Below are 24,887 nucleotides of genomic sequence, written 5' to 3'. Positions count from 1 at the left end.
TTGAAGAGTGATGAATATAGTAGATATAGTTTAAGGAATTGAACAAAAAATTAACAGAAACACAATAGAGTGGATACAAACCTCCACAGTAGCTGTAGAAAGATCTTCTTTTACCTTAGTTGCTAAATTATTTTGAAATCACTTGCTCTTATTGGATGCAAAATTAAAGATAAGAAGGAAACAGGTTAAGACCTTTTGGTGAAGGGCAATTAGAATCCTGGCAACAATATAACGGTTCTGAATTTTCTGCATCAACGGTGGATTTTCGGCATCAACGGAGAAGGACGCCTCACAACAACACTACAGACATTTACAGCAGATCAAATAGTAAGGAACACACACAACTCATCATCGCAAACCATTACGAATCTGTCATTGGAAAAAGAAAAAAGAAATACCCCTAGGTGGGAGCGCGTCTCTTGAGAGTGATCTGGTGCTGCTACCTGTATTGAAGACACAATTTAAATAAACAAAAATAATATTAAAAAAAACAAAGAGAAGTATGAGCAGGGGTATTAAAATCTTATACTTTCATTTTCTCATAGAGCTTGTTGGGCAGTCTGTTGCAAAATGCCCATAAATGCCTATAGTTGTAGCAGCTTCTGCCGGCACAAACGCCCCGAACCTACCTCTGCATCTGCCTCCTCTCTGGTTGCAATCCTTGACCCATTCCAACACGGCTGTAGCATGCACGACAGTGGACCCATGCTGCCTTAGACTTCTCCACCACCATAGCCGCCATCGCCACCGCATCCATCTTCGTACCCCTACCACCACCGCTGCTGTCCCTTCCACCACCACGACCACCCCTGAAGGTTGGAGCCATCAGGTACAGTGATATCAACTGCTTTGAAACTCTATAATCTCCACCTTCAAGTTAGATTAGGAACAAAAAGAGCTGAAGAAGAGAAAGAGATCGAAAAATAGTATCAGAGAACGGAGAAACAAACTGAAGAGGAGGAGGAGGAACTAAAGATGATGATGAAGAAGAAGAAAAAAAATAGAAATTGAGAATGGAGGGAGAACGTAAATGATGGGAATGAATCTCTTTTTCAATTTTGATTTTGAATTCAAAATTTGAAATTTCATGCTCAATTGTTGTATTTGTGGCAAGTGACAACAATGACACGGGATGGGAAAGATGAGCTTGATGTAAGGAGGAAGGAAATAAGGAATTGTTGAGAATGAATCTGCAGCATGCCACGTTGGATTTCCACTACCGAATGAACCTTCTTTTAAAGGATAGTTATAGTTATAGGAGTTATAGGATGAATAATAAAAATATTTTTATGAACACTGATATTCAAAAATATAGAGAATATCATTTAAATTTAAATAAAGATGAAGAATTTAAAAATAACTATCTAATATTCTAATGTGAGGTAATAATAACAAAAAATATTATATTATTAATGTTTATTTTCACCTAATTTGCTTAGAAAATTATTGAAAGATAATTATATATTTTATTATATAAATCCTATACCGTAAGTTCTATACTATAAACACTAAACTCTATGCATAAAAATATTTATTAAAGAATAATTAAAGGATAATATATACTTCTTTTAACAACATAAACTAGTTGAGATTTTTTAAAAAAAAAAATAAGCATAAAGCTACAGAAAACAAAGTTATAATAATAAAAGATAAATAAGCATAAAATACACAATAAACACAATGCCATAAACTCTCAAAATTTAATGCAAAACTATAACAACGAAACCTTTAAACATGAAAAAAAAAATCCTAAATCCTATATCATAAACCATGGACAATAAAAAATAAACACTTTGGCCATGGTAATTAATAGAGAAGATTAAGTTTGAGACCGGTTTCATTTTAATGTATATGAGTTTAGAACCTGAGAATGAACTCTTTGAAGGTCCTGTTCAAGTTGTGTAAGCTTTAATCTACTTTACTCTAATTGCTGCACATAAGCCTGTTCCATAGACAGCAAAAAAATGCATTTATTATTCATTTTTATCAACATCCAATCATTTTTTTTCACCATTTTACAATATATGCTATGCTTTAATCTTATCTCTTAACAACTATTTTTGAATTTGTGCAACCATATAATAATAGGACACACCTTTTTCCATAGATGGCTTTTTCTTGCAGCCTCTCTGTTTTGAGCCAAATGTCTCAATGTCTGATAGCAAAAGTAATATAGAAAAAAATAATAATAAACGTAAAAGAAGTTAACATAGCTTCAATAATGCAGAAACTATATTATAAAATATAATAGAGAAGGAGATATAGATACAAAAAAAATAAGTTTATGGAGAAATGATAATATATGCTTTCATATTCAAACACCTTTGCATCAAGTGGCTTCTCTGATGTGGAACCAGCTCCCTTCCTCTGCAACTCAAGGGAAAAAAAAAAAACTTATTTGAAACAGATTGATTATTGCAGAATAAAGAAGGAAAAAAAGCTTATTTGAAACATTTTTTTTTTGGCTAAAAAAAATCAGTGTAGAATTTGGGACTAGAAAACCAGAACAAAAATGTTTCCATAGCAGAAGCTTCTTGGTATAAAAGAGGGAGGGAAATGGATACAAGTTTAGAACATGTTTTAGATAGCTAAGCTATTAAAGGGGGCTACAATTTTTTTCAATCCAAAATGAAAAAGAAAAGAAAAATATGATTATATTTTCTCACAGAATTTCTAGGAAGAGTTTCTGAATGCTGATCAAGTCCCTTAGACCATTTCTCTTGAGGCATGCAATAATCAATATGATAAGGGTAGCAAAAGGGATCATTTTCAGCCATTGTTTTTTGTGGCTTAGAACTTGAGAAGAAGAAGAAGAAGAAGAAGAAGAGGAGGAGGAGGAGGATAGTAATTAAACTTGGTAGGACACGGGGGTTTAAAATGAGAAAACTTTGATACGTGATAAGTACTGAAAAGATTCTCTCTTTGTTTGTTTGTGAGTACTTTGTACACATCCATCCCTCTCTATTTCTCCTTCCTGATTTTGAACCTCCCTAATTGCGAAGATTTAATTTTGATGAGCATGATTCAAACCCAACATGATTAATATTAATATCATTATTGTTTGAACTTATTACTTGTAAGCATAAGAAACTTTATATTAATAATTTTGAATGGTCAAAGATGAGAGTAGTACAAGTACCCTTGAGGTTTGGTGAAATCTGATTGCCATGAAGGGAACATTTCTAGTGTAGCTGTAGGTCTGGGTGTTGTTGTGAATAAAGCTGCAAGAATCACAAAAGTAAAATCTGAGAGGATCACCAAACCATAAAGGACTATTGAAGCCTATACCAAAATAAATAAAATCATAGAAAAAGACAAGAGAAATGAGGAACCGAATCCTCCTCCTTTTGCAGCAGTTATGGAGTCAGTAGAAAAAATAAAGAAAGAAAATCATGCAAGGAGGGTGAGTCTTTGTCTTTTTCTCTGTCTCTATCTCTTTCTTTTTCTTTTTTTTTACTATTTTCTATGAAGAAACCTGGTTGATTATTGATTAATGTCTTTGGCTTGCTTTGCCACTCTCTCTAACTTGAAATCATATTTCATTTCATTTTGAAGAAAAAATATTGTGTGGTGCTTGCTTAACATACTGTGATTACTGTCCCAGCAAACATGTCTCTATCCCTTGTGGGCCTTCAAAGGTGGCTCAAGTAAAAATTATATAGAAAATAAAAATTTTACAAATTTAATAAAAAAATGGAAATTGGACATGTGGGTTCTTGTGAAGGAAGGCACTAGAATCAGTGAGTCCTACTCCATTCTCTCTCTTGTAACGGCCTGTGTTTTCTTATTGGTTCCCTTTGTGGGTCTCTTCAGGACAATATGTACTTAAAAACAAATATGACTCTTGTATTTTTCAAATGCTTAGTGGGAACAGTCACGAAAAATTTTTTAAGTCACCGAAAAAAAAAATGCTTAGTGGGAACACAATAAATTCAGCAATGAGATAGATTAATTACCTTTGATGAGACTTTGTTTTTTCTTTAGTATTTACTTTCCCATCAAAATATGGCCCCAAAAAAAGGGTGAAAAAGAAAGGTCAATCTTTGATATCCTTTTAAACCTAGGAGGACATTGGATTATTATTTCATTTTTTACAATTTAAGTTAAAAAATATATAATATAAGTTTTTAATATATTTATTAAAAAAAAATACTAGTAATATATAACAACTTTAACATGTGTTGATAAAGTTGTACTATAATGCCATGCCATTTCATTTCAACCAAAACATTATATTATTAGTATAATCTTTTGTTCATAAGCATATAGCATATTAGCAACCACTTTGTGTATTTAATCCCAGGTCTGAGATGGATTTGTTTGGTGTTATACTTCTTTGTTGATGAGTCAACGTCCATTCCCTGTTGAGATTCCTTTCTACTTATAGAAATTGGAAAATCTGTTTCAGACCAATATAGTACTCATTGGTAATCATGAATTACTTGCTGCAGCTTCATCTCATTTTTATCTTGTGCTCACAAATCCACCATTTAGATATATCTACAACTCTCTGTTTGACTATAATATGAGTAAATGGTCAGACAAATTTGTTCCTCATGAGAGATAACAAAATATAAAGCTAATGCATGTCTTTAGTGTTGTAGATTCGGGTCTGTTTAAGACCGTTAATATATAAACTTATCATGAGAGAATTGAGTTATCTGAATATTGTAATTGTGTTGTGTTGATTGCATATGAAACTAATGTTTGTAGAGTAGTAACTACCACACCAGAATACTATGCATTGATTTAGGTTATATGACTCCCAATGTGTTGGATATTCTATGTGAATTGTATATAATATAGAGGTGTCCATAGATTATTTTTTTAATGCAAAAAAAAAAATCATCAATTGTATTTGTGTATATGTGCATTCGATATTTTATACATGGGGATGCTCCCATAAAGACGGATAAAACGTCTTTTTTTAAAGATATTTTTTAATAATTAAAATTTAATACTTATAATCACTTAAATTGTGTTATTTTTGTCAAAATTGGATCAGACAAATTAATTTGATCGAAAAATAGTGAATCAAATTTTGAATCGATCTAAATTAATATTATTTTTTATAAAAAATGACTACAATATCCCTATTATATAAAATAACTAAAATACTCTTATTATATATATTAATTTTAAAAATCTTAAATTTTAGTCCTTTTCTTCTCTGTTGTTGTTATAGGGTTAGAATTTAAAGTTTTCTATATATAATAAAGATATTTTAGTTGTGGTTTATAATAAAGATGTTGTAATAATTTTTTATAAAAAATATTAATTTATACCTGTTTAAAATTTAATTTATTAATTTTTTTACTTAACTGATTTGTTTGATCTAATTTTAATAAAAATAATATAATTTAATTAATTATATGTGTTAAATTTTAATTTTTAAAAAATATCTTTAAATAAAGATATTTTTGACATCTTTATCTAAGTGGCTCCCTTTATTACATTTTCATATGAATTTCACATTTCAGTATGCATTCTACATAAGTGGTTGATTTAGTTCTTGAAATACAAATAGTCTAGTTCATATATAATATGTAAGGATCCTTTGTTTCTTTCTTGCCATTGTTTCCTTGTGTATACAAAATTATTTTGTCTTTTTAAAATAATTTCTATAGAGTCAAATTTAATTTCAATGATTGATTACTTTTGTTAAACAATATTCATCTTTCATGAATACAGTATTAGTTTAATTTTTTTTATTAGTTTTGCAGCCATTAAATTTATATGGTCAAAAATGGTTATTTACCCGAATAGTGATATTAAGGGTTGAACTATTAATCATATATGAGTTTTACATATTTTGTGTGGAATTAGACTTGTTTGGAGGAATTGTCCTAAAACATGACTTAATATTCTGATCTACTGTTAAAATTTAAAACTGAATGAGTTAAACAAACTCAATACCAAAAAATTAGTTATAACTTATAATAGGACAACCTTGTTTCACACAAATTAGTTATAACTTATAACAGGACAACCTTGTTTCACACTATGATCATTACCAATATAGATCGATATGAATACGAAACGTCAAATAAAAAGCAAGTGAATAATTGAAACCTACAATTGTTGATAAAATTGATAACAAACTTATCCTGCTTTTTAAATTTGTTTTGGTGCATCAATTTTCAGTTTTTCTCAATGCTTATCTAATCTCTCTTTCCACTTGTTATATATGCTCTATTTCAATCTTCTTTTTTTCCCTTTTAGTTTGACATATATATTTGCTTTTAAAAAAAATTGAAGGATTAGATTGAACCCCGCAGAACCAGCTTTTTCTTTCCCCTATAGTATGTACATATCAATAAAGTTCAGTTTGAAACATCCATAGATTTATACGAGTCACGACATTAGGCCAACTCCTTTAGTTAGTTTCCAAAATAAATATTGCAATTCAAGGAGCTAGGAATAGCCAAAATAGGATTAATAGAGAAACAGATCCATTTGAGATTCAATAGCTAGCATGCATGTGTTTTCAAAGTAACTAAGTGATCAAATAATAACATCTTAAACACCATCCTAACTAACAAAAACAATAAGAGGAGGCTGCATTAGTGGAAGTTCTGCTAATAGAAACAAATGCCAGTAGTTTAATTGAAAAGGAAAAAAAAAAGAGGGGTGGATTTGAATCCACAACTGAGGTAACTTTAGTACTGAAACTAGGGGAGCAGACGAGCAGTGAGAGAGTAACTATAGGTTCATGTAGATGATCAAAGTTTGACACTTTGACTTGTGACTGATGAGCCATGATTAATGCTTTCATTATCTTTATGGGGTGGCATGGACTTTTTAGAGAGTAGATAAGATGGGATGCCTTTTCTTTACTTGAAAAGAAAAATGACGTGAATTATGAAAGGAATGGACCACATCTTCAAACCATTTTGGAGGGGACTTCTCTGCTTACTTGATCTCGTGGAAGGCTGCATGCAAATGCCATTTGCTTCAATATATAACACATGCTTTACATTTCTCCAATGAAGTTTATTTAGAATGAATTCTACAAAAGCTTACCCAAGTCACTACCCTAGTAAGTTGTAGTTTATCTAAACACACACAAAGCTGATCTTAGAGATGTAAAATACATGTTGAAATTTTCAAATGTATTGATTATTATTGAATATTTTCTATTTAGAATTTTTAACTAATACCCTGGCAAAATCTTCACTAAATTACTTTCACAAGTAATAAGGTACTTTGTTTTGATTCTTAAACTGAGCAAAACTTGTAGCTTTGAAAAGCTTCTTTTTCAATGTAATGAAAAGAATTCAAGTAATCATGTGAACCCTATGCCTTTGCCTATGGGATTATTCTATAGTTGTCTATCAATATATTTTGGTAAATGATCAGCATGTTCATGGAAGATATAGTTTAGCAATCAGAATCAGCACAAGAGAAGAATAGAACTTCCATTCAAGGTATATATATATATATATATATACATACTGCTCTCATTCAAAAATTAATGGAGCCTTCGCTGGACGATTTGTATATCCTGTAAGCAGCAATGCACATTGTGAAGTTACCAATTTCGGTCAGCCCCGCTTGAAGAAACACCAATACCTGCAACTCATAACGGAACCACCCATTCATTTTGTATGTTCAACCTATTTTAATAAAGTTCATATTCTAAATGGAACGGGGAATGAAGCAACATATATGCCTATTGTTTCGTCCTGGCAATGGGGTGACCGAGCTTTAGCTGTTCCAAGCAGGCAGCTGTCGGAGAGGAAGAGCTATACGTCGGTCTGGATCGAACACCGCGGTGGGAATACCTGCAAAAGATACTCCGACGCTCAAGTTAGTAATGATCTTTAGTGAATTAGCTAAGTAAAGAATAGAAGACTGAGAATGGAACCTGAACCTTAGCCGAGGATATTAGCTCGGCTTTATAGGAGTTGTTTTATCCGTTTTACTGGAGATAAGTCCTAGTTTGTAGGTTGGTTATGATATTCTGTTTTGGTGATTAGGTTTGCTGAGCACGTTTCTTATTTTCAAATGGGTGAGGCCGTTCCTGTCTGCTTTCATGCCGAGCTTATCGGGCAGCTGGCGTAAGGCCGAGGATAAGGGTGACGTATCATAGCCCCCAAGCTTGCGTTGGTTTGGACAGGACTAAGGCGAGCTTTCGAACCAAGAGTACCGCAATCCTCGGTCGCTGAGTTGTTGTCGTATATGCTCCTTGCAGCCCCCAAACTCGGCTTGGTTCTGTACAGAATCCAAAACATTTTGGGTGGCTTCGTTCTGCGTGCCATTATGACATGATTGATGTGAAACTGCCCCGTTTTTCTAGGCACCCCTGTCCATTGGATTTTGTAGTGGGTTTAATGCTTATCTTTTTTAACAATCTGGATTAAATGCTTGTGGTATTGTAACCGTTTGTGTTTTAGGGGAGTTATCTATAGTTTCATTTCTCCTTTCCTTCACACTGCTGTGTTTTGAAAAAAAGTTTGTGTCTTCTACCTGACTGAGAATGAGTAAGAAAGGTCAGTGTTAACTCCTCTTCTATTTTTCTTTTTTGCTTTTTTGTCTTTCCGTTTCGTTCCTCGTTAATGGAGAACTGTAATGTGGGTGACCTATATGGTTGGGTGGATGCTAGGGTGAAAGAGTATGCCTCCTAGTTTGATGATGAGGAATCGGTGAGGTTGTTGGGTTCAGATTTCTGGATCAAGGAGGGTAGTAATGTTAGGATAGAGTTATTACCTTGTGAGAGAGGTGACCGAGTGTGCAACCGACTGGACGATTGGTCTTTCTTTTTCATGTATAGTTGTCTGTTTACTGAGTTGGGTGTGAGACTTCCCTTTACCGAATTCGAGTGTGGGGTGTTGTATTGGTTAAATTGTGCCCCATCACAGCTTCACCCTAACTCCTGGGGTTTTGTCCGAGCGTTCGAAATTTTGATGGATCTGTTGGAGCATCCGCCGTCTTTGAGACTGTTTTTCTCTTTATTTCAAGAAAAAGGGGTGAATAGGGGCTTGTGGGTAAACCTTAGTAGCTATCTCCGTCGTGTTGTGTTTGGTCTATATAAGTCTTCGTTTAAGGACTTTAAATCCATGTTTGTAAGGGTTAGGAGTGTACCTGAGGATTTCCCATTTTATTTGAACGAGCATTTAGTCGAGAGATTTCCTTTATTTTGGTGTGCCAAGCCGTATCAAGCATTGGATGTAGATGATAGGCTTCCTGATGATGATATCGTGATGGATTTTTTGTTTAAGTCCTTGGGTCCAAAAGATTTGTTGTCGGTTGCCGAGATGTTGAAATGGGATACTGATAGACAGGCTGTATACGATCACATAGGTAATTAGTTTTACTGTGTTTGTTTCCTATTTCTGTTTTGATCTGTCGTTCCTGATTTGGTTATTTGTGATTTGCAGTCGAGAAAGCTCATGCCATCACCACTGCAGGTTTGAAGTCTTTCTTCAATCAATGCAAGAAAGGTGAGAAAGAAGTTTCATCTAATGTCGAGAAAGGTCTTGCTGCTTTGGTTCAATATGGTCCTGGGCAGAAGCATAAGAGGAAAAGAGGACAAGCTCAAGGCAGCCTTGCCGAGGTCTTAGAGGGTAAGGGGGAGTCTTCTATGATTCTGCAGATGGTTGAGTCTGCATATGAATCACAAAAAAAGCTCTATGGGTACGATGAAAACGAGCATGCTAGGTCTTTGTGGGCAAAGTGGTATCCTTTTAGCACCATGGCTGATGAACTTTGCTGCTTCCCGGATGACATGAAGATGATTGACGAAGTTGGCCGAGCTGGTGTTAGCCAATTTCTTCAAGTACAGGTTTTGTTGTAATGTTGTAAATATTTGTTAATGTCACCTATTTACTTGTTTTCTTTTCCATAGGTGATTGGTGCTCGGATCGTTGCCATTGGTCGGGCACAGGAGCTTGCCTTGGAGCGGGAGGAGAAAGAGGCTTCCCGTGTAGAGGAGCTATTTGGGATTATCCAGGAGAAGGACCAAAAAATTGCTGAGCTCTCTGCTTCAATGGAGAGGAAGGAGCTGGAATTGGCTGACGAGAGGAAACTGCAGAAGACATCGTCTGAAAAACTGAAGGTTATGGGGTCCGAGAATGATCAGCTTTCTGCTCGGATCAAAGAGTTGGAAAGTGGGATTTATGAGGCTTTTGCTCAAGGATTTGATCGCACCGTTTCTCAGGTCAAGGTGCTATACCCGGAATCTGACCCTTCGAAGGTTGATGTTATGAAGGTGGTCGTGAATGGTGAGCTTGTGGATGACGAGGCTGGTGCTGGAAGTGATGGCGAAGGATCCAGCATGGGTGATAAGGCAGATTAGGCCTTTTTTAGTTTGTGCTTTTATTTTGTAGGTTTTGTATATGGTGTTTTGGATTTGAGACTTGTATCTGACTGTTTTGGTTCTTTTGGACAATTTCGAGTATTATTCTCGGTCGTGTTATTTTGGTTTCCGAGTATATAGCTCGGTTTGACGGTGACTTGTTTAGTTTTTTATAAAATATGATATTTGGCAAAGTTGTGATAATGGTATGTTGTGTTGTGATATCAATTGCGTGTATGTATTGAAGATGGCTATCTGTTGCCATTTCTTATCTTATCAGACTGTCAATAAGTAGAGCGGTAGCTTTGATATAGGAGGTATGGTGGAGTGAGCCTTTAGGCTTTGTTTGGGCAACTTAATGTTGTTTTGTTTGTTTGTATTTTTTCGAGTAATATGCTCGGCGTACGTTTTGTGTTTTCCGAGTATGAAGCTCGGATTATTTTGAATGTTTGTTGGTTGAAATATATGCTAACTGCCATGATAAAAATGTTTTACTTGTAATGTAAGTTACATTGGTATAATGTTTTGTGGCGTCCGGCCTCATTAAAACCCTCTCCGAGTAAAATCCAAGTGTTTTTTGGGAAAAAATCTTCGGAGGGAAAAAAGAGTACCATCATTCGCGTATTTACAGCATGTGTTATGATTGATATCCCCTTAATGAGGAGACGTTCCAGGTTCCCGGAAGTTGATCTCCTTTAAGGGTTTCTAGCTTGTAATCCCCCTTTCTGAGATTTTGGAGAACTCGGAAAGGTCCATCCCAATTTGCTGCTAATTTGCCATGTGCTGGAGGCTTCCGAGCTTCTTCTGTTTGTCTGAGTACGAGGTATCCTTTAATGAAAGACCTATGAACTACTCTTTTGTTGTGTCTTCGCTCTATGTACTGTTTTCTAGCTCGCTGCTTTATGGTTGAGATGTCTCTTTCTTCTTTCACAAGATCCAGCTCGGCTGCCCCAACTTGTAAATTATTTGATTGATCATATAGCTCGGCCCGTAACGTCGGGACACTGACTTCTACTGGGATTAGTGCCTCTGCACCATATACCAGTTTGAAAGGAGTTTCTCCTGTAGCAGATTGAATGCTGGTGTTGTAGCTCCATAGGATTTCTGGAATGAGGTCGGCCCACTCCCCCTTAGCCTCGCCGAGCTTTTTCTTTAATCCCTGCAAGATGATTCTGTTAGCTGATTCAACTGGCCCGTTGGTTTGCGTGTACTCGACTGAGCTGAAATGATGTTTAATGTTAAAATTTGTTAGAAAGGTAGCGAGCTTATGGTCTGTAAATTGTCTCCCGTTATCCGAGATTATCTCCCTTGGGATACCGTATCTGCATATAATATTTTTCCATAAGAAAGATTGCACTTTCTCTGCCGTTATATGTGCTAGCGGTTGTGCCTCTATCCACTTAGAGAAATAATCTATTGATACTAAAAGAAACTTTACCTGACCTGGCGCTTTTGGAAAAGGTCCGAGGATATCCAATCCCCACCTATCGAAAGGCCAGCTTACCTCTATGGTGTGGAGCTCTTCAGCCGGGATCTCCATGAGGGTGGCGTGTTTTTGACAATTATCACATGCCTTTACTTTCGAGATACAGTCCCTTTTTATTGTCGGCCAATAGTATCCTATTCGCAGTATCTTTGCGGCCAATGCTCGGCCACCGATGTGGTTTCCACAAACCCCTTCGTGGGTTTCTGCCATGACATCTTTGGCCTCCTCCTTACTGATGCATTTGAGGAGTGGTTGGGAGTGTCCTCGTCTGTACAGGGTATTTCTGAGTACTGTATAGAAACTTACTCTTCTTCGGAAGAGCGGCAAGTTCGGCTCCTCGTTTGGCACGGCACCTGTGTTGATGTAATTGAAAAAGGGTGTTCTCCAATCTGGTACCTGCATGATGCTTAAGATTGTGTCCTGCTCAAAGCTCGGCTTGTTGAGTGTTAGCTGTGACAGGGCCAGTGTGTTTTCCGCCTGCCTTGTTGTGGCTAACTTGGATAACACATCGGCTCTGGTGTTTTGTTCTCAGTTTACATGAATAATATCAAATTTACTGAACTTTGAGATGAGATCATTTGTTATGAGCCAATATTTCTCTAACAAAGGATCTTTTACCTGGTACTCGCCCTTGATTTGTTGTACTACAAGCAATGATTCGCAGTAGACTGTTATCTGAAGTATTCTGAGTTGTTGGGCGAGCTTTAATCCTGCTAGCAGAGCTTCATATTCCGCTTGGTTGTTACTTGCGTTGAAGCAGAATTGTAGTGATTGTTCGGCTATCACTTTCTCTCCCTCTTTTAGCAGTACCCCAGCTCCGCTTCCTTCTCTGTTTGATGCTTCATCCACATGTATACTCCAATTTGCTGATGTGTGTTGTGCCTCATTGGTCATCTCTGACACAAAGTCGGCGAGTATTTGTGACTTCAGAGCCTTTCTCGACTCGTACTGGATGTCAAACTCGGATAGTTCGATTGACCACTTTATTAACCGTTCGGCCAGCTCGGGTCTGGTTAGTATCTGCCTTAGTGGTTGGTCTGTTCGTACTATGATTGTATGGCTTTGAAAGTAATGTCGCAGCCTTCTTACCGTTGTGACTAGTGCCAGTGCTAGCTGTTCTATCTTCGGATACCTTATTTCTGCTGGTTGTAGTACCTTACTAATGAAGTACACTGGGTTTTGCTTTTTTTCCTGTTTCCATCACTAGGACCGAGCTTATGGCATGGTTAGATACTGATAAATAAAAAAACAACGGCTTACCTGCCTCTGGTCTCTGGAGTATTGGAGGTGATGCTAAGAGCTGTTTGAGTTCCGTAAAGGAGTTTTCACATTCGTCTGTCCATGTGAATTTCTTGCCCTTAGAGAATGTCTGGAAGAAATGATAAGATCGGTTTGCCACTGCAGGCAGGAAACGTGATAGGGCGGCTATTCTCCCTGCTATTTGCTGGACTTCTTTTACTATCTTTGGACTTGTCATGCTCAGCACTGCATTGCATTTCTCTGGGTTAGCTTTTATACCTCGTGAGGTTAGTATGAAGCCAAGGAATTTCCCTCCTTGGACTCCAAAAGCACATTTGTCTGGATTGAGCCTCATGTTATATGCTCGGAGTTGGTTGAAAACTTCTACCAAATCATCACAGTGTGACCCTTGTGCAGGTGTTTTTGCTACCATATCATCTACATAGACTTCTATATTCCGGCCTATCTGTTGTTGGAATACTTTTCCATTAATCTTTGATATGTCGCCCCTGCATTCTTTAAGCCAAAAGGCATTACCTTGTAACAAAAATTTCCATGTTCTGTTATAAAAGCTGTTTTGCTTTGGTCTTCTGGGTGCATCAAAATCTGGTTATAACCAGAGTATGCATCCATAAAACTCAAGGCTTTGAAACCAGAAGCATTATCAACTAAATTATCAATGCAAGGTAATGGATATGCATCTTTAGGGCAAGCTTTGTTTAGATTTGTAAAATCGACGCACATGCGCTATTTACTTGAAATTTTCCTTACCATTACCACGTTTGATAGCCATGTGGTGAAGCGGATTTCTCTGATAAAACCTGCGTTGAGGAGCTTTTTGGTTTCTTCGAGTGCTGCTTGTTTTTTCTCCTCTCCGAGGTTTCTTTTCTTTTGTGCTACTGGTCGGACTGCCTTGTCAATTGCTAACTTGTGGCAGCTGACTTCTGGGCTTATTCCAGGCATGTCGTCCGGTGTCCATGCAAATAGGTCGGCATTCTGGCGCAGTAAACTTATAAGCTTTTTGCGTTCCTCTCCTTCTAGTGCTTCACCAATGTGTGTGTACTATTTGTCATCTGATGTTAATATCACTCGGTGGAGGTTATCCATTGGCTGGGGTCTCTCGCCGAGGTCTTCTCTTGGGTCGAGCTCGGCCAACGTAGGGATCTCTGCAGTGTCGTGTATTGCTTGGACTTGTGCCCGAGCTGTCATGTTCGTCGGGCTTTGTTTCAGGCTGGCATTGTAGCACTGCCAAGCTTCCTGGTGGTCGGCGTACACTGTTGCTATCCTGTTTTCCTGTACTGGAAACTTAACACACATGTGTAAGGTAGACACTACCGCTTTGAATATATTCAAGGCGGGTCTCCCAATAATAATATTATAAGGGCTATAACAATCTACTATTAGGTACTGAATATTGATGGATTTTGACATAGGGATCTCTCCCATCGTGATCGTTATCCATACGTGTCCCATGATGTGGACCCTTTCTCCAGAGAACCCAATTAGCTCTCCAGAGGAAGGCTGTATTGTTTTTTCTGATAACTTCATCTTTTTAAAGGTAGAATAGAACAAAACATCAGCACTACTACCTGGGTCCAGCAGTGTTTTTCTTACCAACAGCTCTCCAACCTGGATGGAGATTACTACTGGGTCGTCGAGGTTAGGGCTTGCCGATCTGAAGTCTGATTGATTGAAGGATATTGTGACATCTGGGTCCTCCTCCTTCTTTGGCTGCAATGTTCCCTCGATTGCCAGCATTGCCCTATAGCTTTATTTTCTGGCTGAGTTTGTTTCACCTCCGCCTGCGTATCCTCCTGATTTTCTTCTCTCTATATTTAGTTACCACCGACCCGAGCCTATGCGAAGCAAGCCTACACCTGACAGTCTATTGCAGATCTTCACTTCAATCATAGGAAGCAGAGAGGACTGGATTTGGATACCGTAAGGCACATGCAACAAGACGAAAAGCGCAAGCATCTTGAACTCTTACCTTCACTATATAAGAACATTTGGCATAACAGCAGGAAACTGCCTTTAGTGCACAACAGAGGGGTTAAAAGCCACTATTCGTTCGATAGCGGAAGTCTTCATTTGCTTTACCACTTGTAAATCCTCATAGACTGTTCTAAGTAAGGTTATGGTACGTGGTTAGTCTCATATGTGGCTGATGATTCCTCTTGGCGGATCAGAAGCTGTATGTTCTTTGTTGTTCTTATCTGTTACTGCTTGTTTGTGTTCGTTCCTGTCCGAGTTTGTACCTCTGGCTTTTTGACCTTCGACATATTTGCCTAAGAGCCTTTGGTGTGCCAGTCTTTCGAGCAGGTCTTTTGCAACGACGCAGTCGTCTGTGGTATGGCCAAACTTCTGGTTGAAGGCGCAGTGCTTGCTTCTATCCACGAACCTTTGGTCTTGGTAGTTCCCTGCTCGGGCTGGTGGCTTCACGATTTTGGCATTCAGAATCTCTTTTATGATGTTCTCTCTCTTGGTATTGAATCTGGTATACGTGTTATATTTTGGTGTGAGCTTGAAGGGCCTCTTTGTATCCTTGTTGCCTGGTGATCTGAAAGCTTTTTCCTCATCCCTCCGCTGAGGTTGTCTCTCCGGCTTTTGGGCCTCTCGGAGCTCTTCAATCTCAATTTGACCTGCAGCCCTTTCTCGGAACTCCTCCAGTGTTTTTGGTTTTGTTATCGCAATGGTTTTCCAGAATTTGCCTGGTCGGAGGCCGGCCTTGAGGGCATGCAGGTGGACAGCAGGATCCAAATCTTGGATCTCCATAGTGGCCTCGGAGAACCTGGTCATGTAGTTCTTTAAACTCTCATGTTGGCCTTGCTTGATTGTGCCTAGGTAGTCTGATCTGTGGACATAAATTCTTGATGCAGCAAAATAGTCAATAAAGGATTTTGCCAGCTCCTCAAAGGAGGAAATTGAACCTGCAGACAGTTTAGAAAACCACAGTAATGTAGCACCATCAAGATAGGTAGGAAAAGCTCGGCAAAGCACGGGCTCGTTGTTAGCGCCGTTAAAAAACATCATGGATTAAAACTTTTTGACATGAGCTCGGGGGTCACCGAACCCCTTGTATGGTTCCAGCGCTGTAGGTAATACAAAGTTTTTCGGCATCTGAAACTTAGTGATCTCATCAAAAAAGGGGTTCTCGAGGGTGAGCTTTTCCTTTGGTGGAGTGATGTTCAGGAGTTCCGTATTGCCCTGCGTCGAGCTTTTAGAGCTTTCTCCTTCGTGCTTTCCATTGTTCTGTGCGGACAGTTCAGCTATCTTCCACACCTCCGCCTGGAGTTCGGCGATCTGAGCTAAGAGCTCTGCCTGTGTGGGTTGGGGGTTCCCATTGTCAGCCATGTTCGAGGATAGAGAATCCTGCAAAATAAGGTAAGATACTAAATAAAATGAATGGTGAGGTCAGATATATTCCGGCCCCATGGTGGGCGCCAAGTGTTTCGTCCTGGCAATGGGGTGACCGAGATTTAGCTGTTCCGAGCAGGCAGCTGTCGGAGAGGAAGAGCTATACGTCGGTCTGGATCGAACACCGCGGTAGGAATACCTGCAAAAGATACTCCGACGCTCAAGTTAGTAATGATCTTTAGTGAATTAGCTAAGTAAAGAATAGAATACTGAGAATGGAACCTGAACCTTAGCCGAGGATATTAGCTCGGCTTTATAGGAGTTGTTTTATCCGTTTTACTGAGAATAAGTCCTAGTTTGTAGGTTGGTTATGATATTCTGTTTTGGTGATTAGGTTTGCTGAGCACGTTTCTTATTTTCAAATGGGTGAGGCCGTTCCTGTCTGTTTTCATGCTGAGCTTATCGGGCAGCTGGTGTGAGGCCGATCTTATCTATTCACGTGCCGAGCTTTTCGGGCGGCCGAGAATAAGGGTGACGTATCACCTATTATTTTGCAGCAAGAAATTTTTCATAGCAATGTTAACTGGACTTCTGCATAGATTGGATTTGAGAGCACAACTCATTAATCCTAAAATTATAATAATTTGACATAATGAAGTTACCTCGAGGACTCAGTTATAAAAGAAATGTCATGTATATGCACGAAGTGCTCCACCAAGAAGAAGTACCTAGAACCAATCAATCAGAACAAACACACACATACACACAAATAAGAGCTAATTAATAATAAAAGAAAGAAGGGAGCCACTTAGATAAAGATGTCAAAAATGTCTTTTTTAAAAGATGTTTTTTAAAAATTAAAATTTAACACATATAATCAATTAAATTGTATTATTAATAAATTACAAAAAAATTAGACTGGACAAATCAGTTTACAAAAAAATTAATAAATTAAATTTTGAACCGGTATAAATTAATATTTTTTATAAAAAATTACTAAAATATCCCTATTATAAAACACAACTAAAACACAACTAAAATATCCTTATATATATATATATATATATATATATATATATATATATATATATATATATATATATATATATATATATATATTAATTTTGAAAACTTTAAATTCTAACTCTATAACGACAGAAAAAAAAACGACTAGAATTTAGAATTTTTAAAATTAATATATATAATAAGAGTATTTTAGTCATTTTATATAATAGAAATATTGTAGTAATTTTTTATAAAAAATATTAATTTAAACTGATTCAAAATTTGATTCACTAATTTTTTATCAATTAATTTATCTGACATAATTTTGACGAAAATAATACAATTTAAATAATTATATGAGTTAAATTTTAATTATTAAAAAATATCTAAAAAAAGACATTTTATGCATGGGAGCATCCCAAGAAAGAAAATTAAGGAAAAACTCACCATACCCCAAGAGAGGCCCTTCCAAGCTTGATGACCGGATTTTTCGCCTTTTTGCCAGGACAAAGCCATGGCTATAATCCTTCAAATAGAAAAGCAACAATATAATGAAGCGAAATGAAAGCATGAATGATAAAGCAGAGAGTGTGTTAGAGAGAGAGAAGGACCATTCAGCGACGCTGGAGACGTGAACGGCCCACGTGGGCATGCAAAGAGAGGCCAACGGTGGTTCATGGAGCTGCAACGGCAGAGACAACGCGGGTTCTACATAGCTCACAAACTGCAACACAGTTACTCCAACTCCAACTACACCAACCGATTTCAATATATTGCTTTCACATTCAACCTTTCCCATTATCTCACATTTCAAAAGCTTTCTAATTTCACTGCAACTGGATCTTGACCTCCACGGAACAGGAATTTCCGCACTACACCAACCTCTTCCTGAGTACAAGCTTGCCACCGACATCTTTGCAATTTTCGGACACAACACCACAGCGCTATCCACTGCAATTTTCCAACCCTCACTTCGGATAACCTTCCTTTTTTGTTCACGATCGGGAATATTTTTTATTTTGGGCCTAAAAGCTAAACCCAATTATGAGGGCCCACGGATTTGAAAGCTATTTTTACCCCCTAATAGCTCAACCCTACTTTTTTTTCACTTATCCAAAAAAGCCCTATTTTGTTGAGCCTTTGGATGTGCATCCTATAACCAAGACTGAAGGCAGCCCAATATGATGTCCAAAAATAATCCAGCATAAAACAGTAGTAAAATTAGTATAGGACGTTCACCAAAAAATATTTGTATAGGACAATCAAACTATTGAGGATACCTTGTTCAAAAACAAAACAAATTTAGGATACCAAGACCAAAAAGAAAAAAACTATTGAGGATTCATGCCAAAAAGAGGATAAAAAAAAGAAAAAAGAAAAAAGGTTTTGACGATTAAATGCATAATCTGTTGAACTAAAGATATAATCATTGCTAAATCAAGTAAAAGGTCCTGACCCAAAGAAAAAAAGAAAAACAAGTGAAAGGTTCGGTATAAAAGTTTTAGATGATGATTCGGGTAAATATTCTTTTCAGCTCCTGATCATTTTTCTGTGAAACATATCGCACTTTAATTATCACTAAATCTCAATCAGGTCTTCACCTATCAATATGACTGGACCGATCGACTCCTGTAATCGGTTGCCAACGAATTACCAGTATGACATGTCAGATGAAGTCTAAGTTGTTAAAGCCAAGTGCCACGTGTCAATAAGAATCGTTGCAGGGATTAAAAACTCCCCTACCTACAATTGAAACGTCGACGTCACTTGCCATTCATAAACCCCATTTCTCAAATGATTGAAAAGGTAGAATTTTCATCTTGCATCTATGTGAGAAGACTAACCAACGATGGACATGGGTACTGCAAATTTTGGTTCTTCATGCAATTGCGAAAAAAATGCGATGGATATGAGTGGAGTTGGAGCACTCGAATTAGTATTGATGGAAGTAGTTTGGAAGGAATGTCGAGGAGAATGAAGAAGAAATTTGTTTTTCTAGTGTGTAATTGCGGAACTTACGCCATCTTATTCGAATTTGGCACTTCACAAAATTTAAGGAGACTTCTCTTTGGTTGTTCTTATTTTAAGGTAAGTTTTATATTTAGAGTTTTGTTAGGTTTGCCGAGTTATTTGGTGATTTTTAAAATTTAATAGTAGGTATCTTTACTATAGAACAACGCATGATATTACAAATATTTTGTTTGGCTAAATGAGTACATTGCCTCTTTATATATTGATGAAGTGGCACAACATGGAGTTGCAAACCCAACGAAAAAGATAAAAGAAATGATTGCAGAGATAGAGAAAAAAGATGGTTAAATACAAAAATATTGAGAAGGGCAGTGGTCTGGTGCTTTTAACAAGTGAAAACTGTTTGGTTAATTTTGTTGTAATCCTGATTGTTACTAAGTTCTCCTTGTTGCTTTAATTCTGTAAAGTATGGTTACTTATTTTGAGGTAAATTATATTGATTTGATTGATCTCTAGGTTAAGTGTTACGGAGAGAATTTTAAGTTCATGCAACTATTCTTATTGATACGTGACACTTGACTTTGACAACTCTGACTCCACCTAATACGTCATATTGATAACTTGTTGGCAATTGATTATGGGAGTTTGTCCAATTATATTAATGGGTGGGAACCTGATTGAAGTTTAATGATGATTAAGGTGTAATATGTCCCAAAAAAAAAAATGGTCAAGGACTGAAAAAGGGTATTCACCCTTGTGATTCTTAAAAAGGATGTTGTTTTACCTAAAGAATAATAAATATTTGTAAGTATCTCTAAAATAAACACAACAACTTGTGCTTATTAAATGTGCTGCATTTTTATAAACTATTGAATTTCATTAAATGTAAATCAAAATCTGCTATAAAAAAAAGAGTATTAATAGAGCATAATAAATATAGAATACACTAAACGTTATTAATATATAAATAAATAAGTAATTGAGTATTTTTTAATATATAATACTTTAAATAAGAAAAATAATTTTTTATTTTTAAATAATAAATATAAAATATATAAATACGAAAAATATTTTATTTATTAAGATCTATTATCATGTAATAAAATTTTTATAATATTAAAAAATTATATTAAAATAATATTCTAAATTACAACATAAAAATATAAAATAATTAAATTTTATTTTAATATTATGACAAATAATTAAATTATTATATTAAAATTTTATTAATTAATTATTTTGTTAAAAATATTATTATATAATACAAATTATTATTAAAATGAAAACCCAAAAAACTTTTATTTTAATACAAATTATTATTTTCAATTTAAAATAACAAAAATCTCACCACGATTCATATTTTATTTTTAAAATGAATACCCAACAAATTTTTATTTTAATTTAAAAAATAAAAATCTCAAGCAACAATTTTTATTTTTATTTTTATTTAAAAAACCAAAAATTTCACCCAGTGATTCTTGTTTTATAATTTCACCTTTATATTTTATAAAATTTAAAAAAATTTAATATTTTTGTATTTTACAAAAAAATCTCCCATATATAAAAAATTGCCACATAAAGTATGTACAAATATTATTTCTTAAGTTATTAAAAAAATAAAAGACAAATACTATTGGGTCCCCCCAACATATATTGTAGAAAAAATAATAAAATACTAAAATAATAGATTAAAAAAATAAATGAATAATATTAGCAAGAAATAATATTTGTAAAAAGTCATTTAATTCCATTTTTTCATTTGTTTTTTAACCTATTATTCATTTGTAGATTAAAAAAATCATATATTGTAGCGGAGTATTTTATTCCATTTTCTTGAGAAATTAATTTTATTCTTAATCAATAATTAACCAACAAAATAGTGAATCGATCAAAAAATAAAAAACTAATATTAATTGAAAAGTATCAATTCTTGATTTTTATTTTTTATATTTATTGTGATGTTTTTGTATCCGTCGATGAAATTAAGGATTAGCAAATTTTTATACTATATAATTTAATTAGAAATTTTTAGCTATAAAAATGTAATAAAAATTTCAACACGGAGAATTATTAATCATAAGGAAAATTGAAAAAGCCAATTTATAAATATTTTTATTTTTTATTTTAGAATATTATTTTAATATATTTTTTAATATTATAGAAAATTTATTACATGATAATTGATCCAAATAAATAAAAAAAATTTTGTATTTATATATTTTATATTTAGAATGTTGTATATAAAAAAAAACTTAATTACTTATTTATTTATGTACTAGTGACGTCTAGTATATTCTATATTTATTACTATTTATCAATACTCTTTCTTTTATATTAGTTTTTAATTTATATTTAATAAAATCTAATAATTTATAAAAATATGACACATCCAATAAATACAATATTGTGCTTATTTTAGACATACCCAACATACTCAATATTTGTAATAGATATATTTTTGGAAAGAAGGGGGGAGGGGGTTGGGTTATATATGTAAATTGCAACAGATAATTATCGCAACAGCTTAACGCAATTAGGAACCAGAACCCACTTTTTTCCCCCTTATTTGGATCATTTTCTTTTTCTTAGAATTTAGAAGTCTCAATTTCCTGTTCATCAATGTACCAAAAAAATAAAAACATAGCAAGTCCAAAATAAAATGTACCCAAAAAGAAAAGGAAAAGAAAATGAAACGAATCGAAACAAAAATGTATGGTTGTTGGCTTGGTTTTCAAATCCCACTGGTGGTGGTGGATAAAAAGAACCAATGTAGTGTAGTGCGTGTGAGGGTGTTGTGTTGCAAAAGAAAAAAACAATGCAAAACTGCAAAGTAGTCTCCAGAACCGGGGATATCATAAGGCTCGCCGGCAATAAACTACCTGCCAGTGAAGGGTTTCCTTCGTCCATTCCTAACGTCAACATAGGAGAAAGAATTAAAATGAGACACGATTATTTAAATCAAAAGGCATATGTGAGTCCATTCGCACTTGATTCCTCAATTTTGATCTCTACTAAGCAATTTGCACAAACAATTACCTTCATACATGAAAATTTCCCTCAAACTTTCAAAGCTAAACGTTAAAACTGCTTTGAATGACATTTCTCCAACTGCTATTGGTGCCTCCTGAAAAATGTGCAGTACATACCTCAAACCATACCTTTCATCTGCTTTACTATCAACCTCTTACTCTTTCCTCTTGGCCCAAATCATCACAAGAGAAAATCCCATCAAAGACATTATTACAGTCTGCAAGCAAAATTAGCTTACTTATATTGCAATACAATAATGCATATACTTATCGAAAATGGTTGCATCAGTTTTTTCTTTTTCTTTTAATGAAAAGAAAAAGCTCTAGATTTTCTCACAACGAAGCAATAAGCTTGGTTGCTTTGAGTAAGTACTAAATAAAGACATTTAAATAATATGTCATTCATGCAGAACAGCAGAAAGTATAAACAGTTAAACAAATATATGCAAAAGCGAAAAAAGGCAGAGACTACTTAAAAACTACTCTAATTGGAGTCTAACAAGGTAGCCAGACTTACAGAAATTGCAGGAGGCACACTGACTAGTTGATCATCGAAGAACCGATTAGCAAGGGCCAGAGCAAGAAGGCTACTTTGCATTCCTGCAGTTGGATGAATGAAGTTACTAGCAGTAACATTCGAGAAGACAACCACTTGATGAAATAATATAGAGAAAACTCGTACCTGTCTCAAAGGAAATTGTTCGCTGCAATGCCTTTACATCAGGAGAATCATGGAAGACAAATCCACTTAAGATATAACCAACTACAAATGCAGCCAAATGAAAACCAACAACAAGCAACAAGATAGAAGCTCCAAATGGGGATTTAACAGCCTCAATGTTAATTGCAAGAGGAGCTCCAACACAGAGAGCCGTCACAAATACTGACAGTGGAGGTAAAAACGGTCGAATAGCATTACAGATACGAGGAAGGAAGCTGTCAAAACAAATCTGTAAGAAAGATAACACTCTTTGAAAAAACACAGAGAATAACACCTTTATCCGAAACTATAGATATAACTACCGGTTTAGAAGCAGGCCAAGAGCAATAGGAGCCACCACAATCTGTGTAATGCTAAACACCATTCCTTTTACATCTACAGGCAGTCTCTTTCCAATGAGCAAAAGTGATAACAGGGGCGTCACAAAAACCGCAGATGCAGTAGACAGGGATGTCATAACTATGCTTAATGGCGCCATCTGTGGATCGGTGAGGAAAGTAGCATAATTCGAGAGCTGCGCTCCACTAACACAAGACACCAATGCAATTCCTGCGCCTGATTCATTTTATGGCCAGAAGTTAGAAAGCATATCCCACCAGGTCTTCCTAATCTTAACATAGCCCATCCTCACCTATAGGTGTTGGTAGACCAAATACAGTTACAGAAATTAGGGAAAACAGATACCCTAGAAGGGGCTTCATGACAAACTGGCCAACATAACCAACTACAATTTCTACTGGCCTGTTAAAAGCTTCAAGGAAGTCCTTTTCACTTGAATTTACCCCCACTGCAAACATCAAAAACCCTAGTGCAGGTGCATAGTATCTGCGAATCAAATAAACAGATAATGGACTAATGGCTGAAATAAATAACTTTTTAAAGGAAAAACGTTATTCGTCTATACAATTAGGTTTCGTAGAGATACATGGCAAAATGCAAATAATTATAAAAGGGTGATTTGAGATGCACAGACCTGGTGGTAAACCAGGTAAATGAAGGTGGGAATATTAGAGCTAGCAGCGTGCTGCCAAGGACTACATGAGGAAGGAATGAATTCGCCCGCTTCAGAATGTCCCCAATAGGCACTGAATCTGGCTTCACTGCCTGAGAAAATGAAATACGCATTGTCATGAATTGCAAATACACGGAAAATTACCCTAACAAGAAATAGTTGATATAAATACACGAGACAAACAAAAGAATTGAAACCTGAGGCAGGTGAGAGGGATCGGGTACAAGCGAATCGGAGGAGTGAAGAGGTGCGCATGGAAGACGAAGATTGGGGTTCCGATCTGTAAAGTGAAAGGAGTGGAAGATGGAGGGACGTTGACGTGGAGTCGGTAGATGAGAGTGGAGAGGAGTGGAGAATGGATTGGAGACGCATCGCAGTAGAACTGGTTTTAGCCTTGAAGTATGAATGGGACAAGGGGAGCTCACAGTATGCAATTGCTTCAACGAAATTGAATTCATTCTTTTATTATCTTATTTTCTTTGAACAGCACAGCACAGTTTTTGTTTGGCCGTCCTCTTCAGACGAGAGCTTCCCCTGAACACGATTCTATTCCCTCGCTTCTTTGTTGACAACCGGGCAGCGCTCCTGTTGACCACCTACTATCTTGGAATAATAATATTCCCTACAATTCTTCAAATTTTAAACTACAACTACAACAAGGAGCTTTCTTCGGTGGGAAAAATATAATCCAGATCTTAAAGGACCAAGCAATAAATAAAGATACCTAAAAATATAAGGATGGGTTCATAAATATTTAATTATTTTAATTA

The 24,887-nt window shown here is 35.7% G+C and overlaps 2 protein-coding genes across 17 annotated transcripts in view; both read right to left on the bottom strand.

Annotated features, from left to right (window-relative positions):
* LOC107643001 (transcription factor TGA10-like) overlaps positions 1-2,951 on the bottom strand; it is a 33,172-nt gene extending 30,221 nt beyond the window's left edge. For 11 of the 14 annotated variants that reach the window (XM_088488300.1, XM_088488304.1, XM_088488298.1 and 8 more), the window contains exons 1-7: positions 2,667-2,951; positions 2,323-2,367; positions 2,096-2,155; positions 1,865-1,942; positions 530-898; positions 399-443; positions 193-300 (exon numbers count right to left, since the gene is read on the bottom strand). In XM_088488300.1, coding sequence (XP_088344426.1) covers positions 1,919-1,942; positions 2,096-2,155; positions 2,323-2,367; positions 2,667-2,951 — 414 coding nt within the window. In that variant the 3' untranslated portion in view covers positions 193-300; positions 399-443; positions 530-898; positions 1,865-1,918. The remainder of the gene's footprint in view (positions 1-192; positions 301-398; positions 444-529; positions 899-1,864; positions 1,943-2,095; positions 2,156-2,322; positions 2,368-2,666) is intronic. The other 3 variants (XM_088488303.1, XM_088488296.1, XM_088488302.1) reach the window with 3 other exon arrangements.
* The window catches only part of LOC107642999 (putative sodium/metabolite cotransporter BASS5, chloroplastic), a 70,576-nt gene extending 45,762 nt beyond the window's left edge, over positions 1-24,814 (bottom strand). Inside the window, exons 1-8 of one of the 3 annotated variants that reach the window (XR_015883708.1) lie at positions 24,315-24,779; positions 24,079-24,209; positions 23,737-23,930; positions 23,408-23,660; positions 23,067-23,320; positions 22,902-22,984; positions 22,392-22,602; positions 21,930-22,264 (exon numbers count right to left, since the gene is read on the bottom strand). Coding sequence is in view for 1 of the 3 variants with exons in the window: in XM_088488867.1 (XP_088344993.1) it covers positions 22,540-22,602; positions 22,902-22,984; positions 23,067-23,320; positions 23,408-23,660; positions 23,737-23,930; positions 24,079-24,209; positions 24,315-24,575 (1,239 nt within the window). In the remaining 2 variants the exon portion in view is untranslated. Of the gene's footprint in view, positions 1-21,929; positions 22,265-22,285; positions 22,603-22,901; positions 22,985-23,066; positions 23,321-23,407; positions 23,661-23,736; positions 23,931-24,078; positions 24,210-24,314 lie in introns of those variants that run through there. The other 2 variants (XR_015883707.1, XM_088488867.1) reach the window with 2 other exon arrangements.
* Between the last annotated feature and the right edge of the window lie 73 nt (positions 24,815-24,887).

This window comes from Arachis ipaensis, chromosome B5 (genome assembly GCF_059453495.1).
Source record: "Arachis ipaensis isolate K30076 ecotype BB chromosome B5, ASM5945349v1, whole genome shotgun sequence".
Classification (NCBI taxonomy): domain Eukaryota; kingdom Viridiplantae; phylum Streptophyta; class Magnoliopsida; order Fabales; family Fabaceae; genus Arachis; species Arachis ipaensis.
Note: the sequence above shows the minus strand (reverse complement) of the source record. Positions and strands in the feature narration are given on the sequence as shown.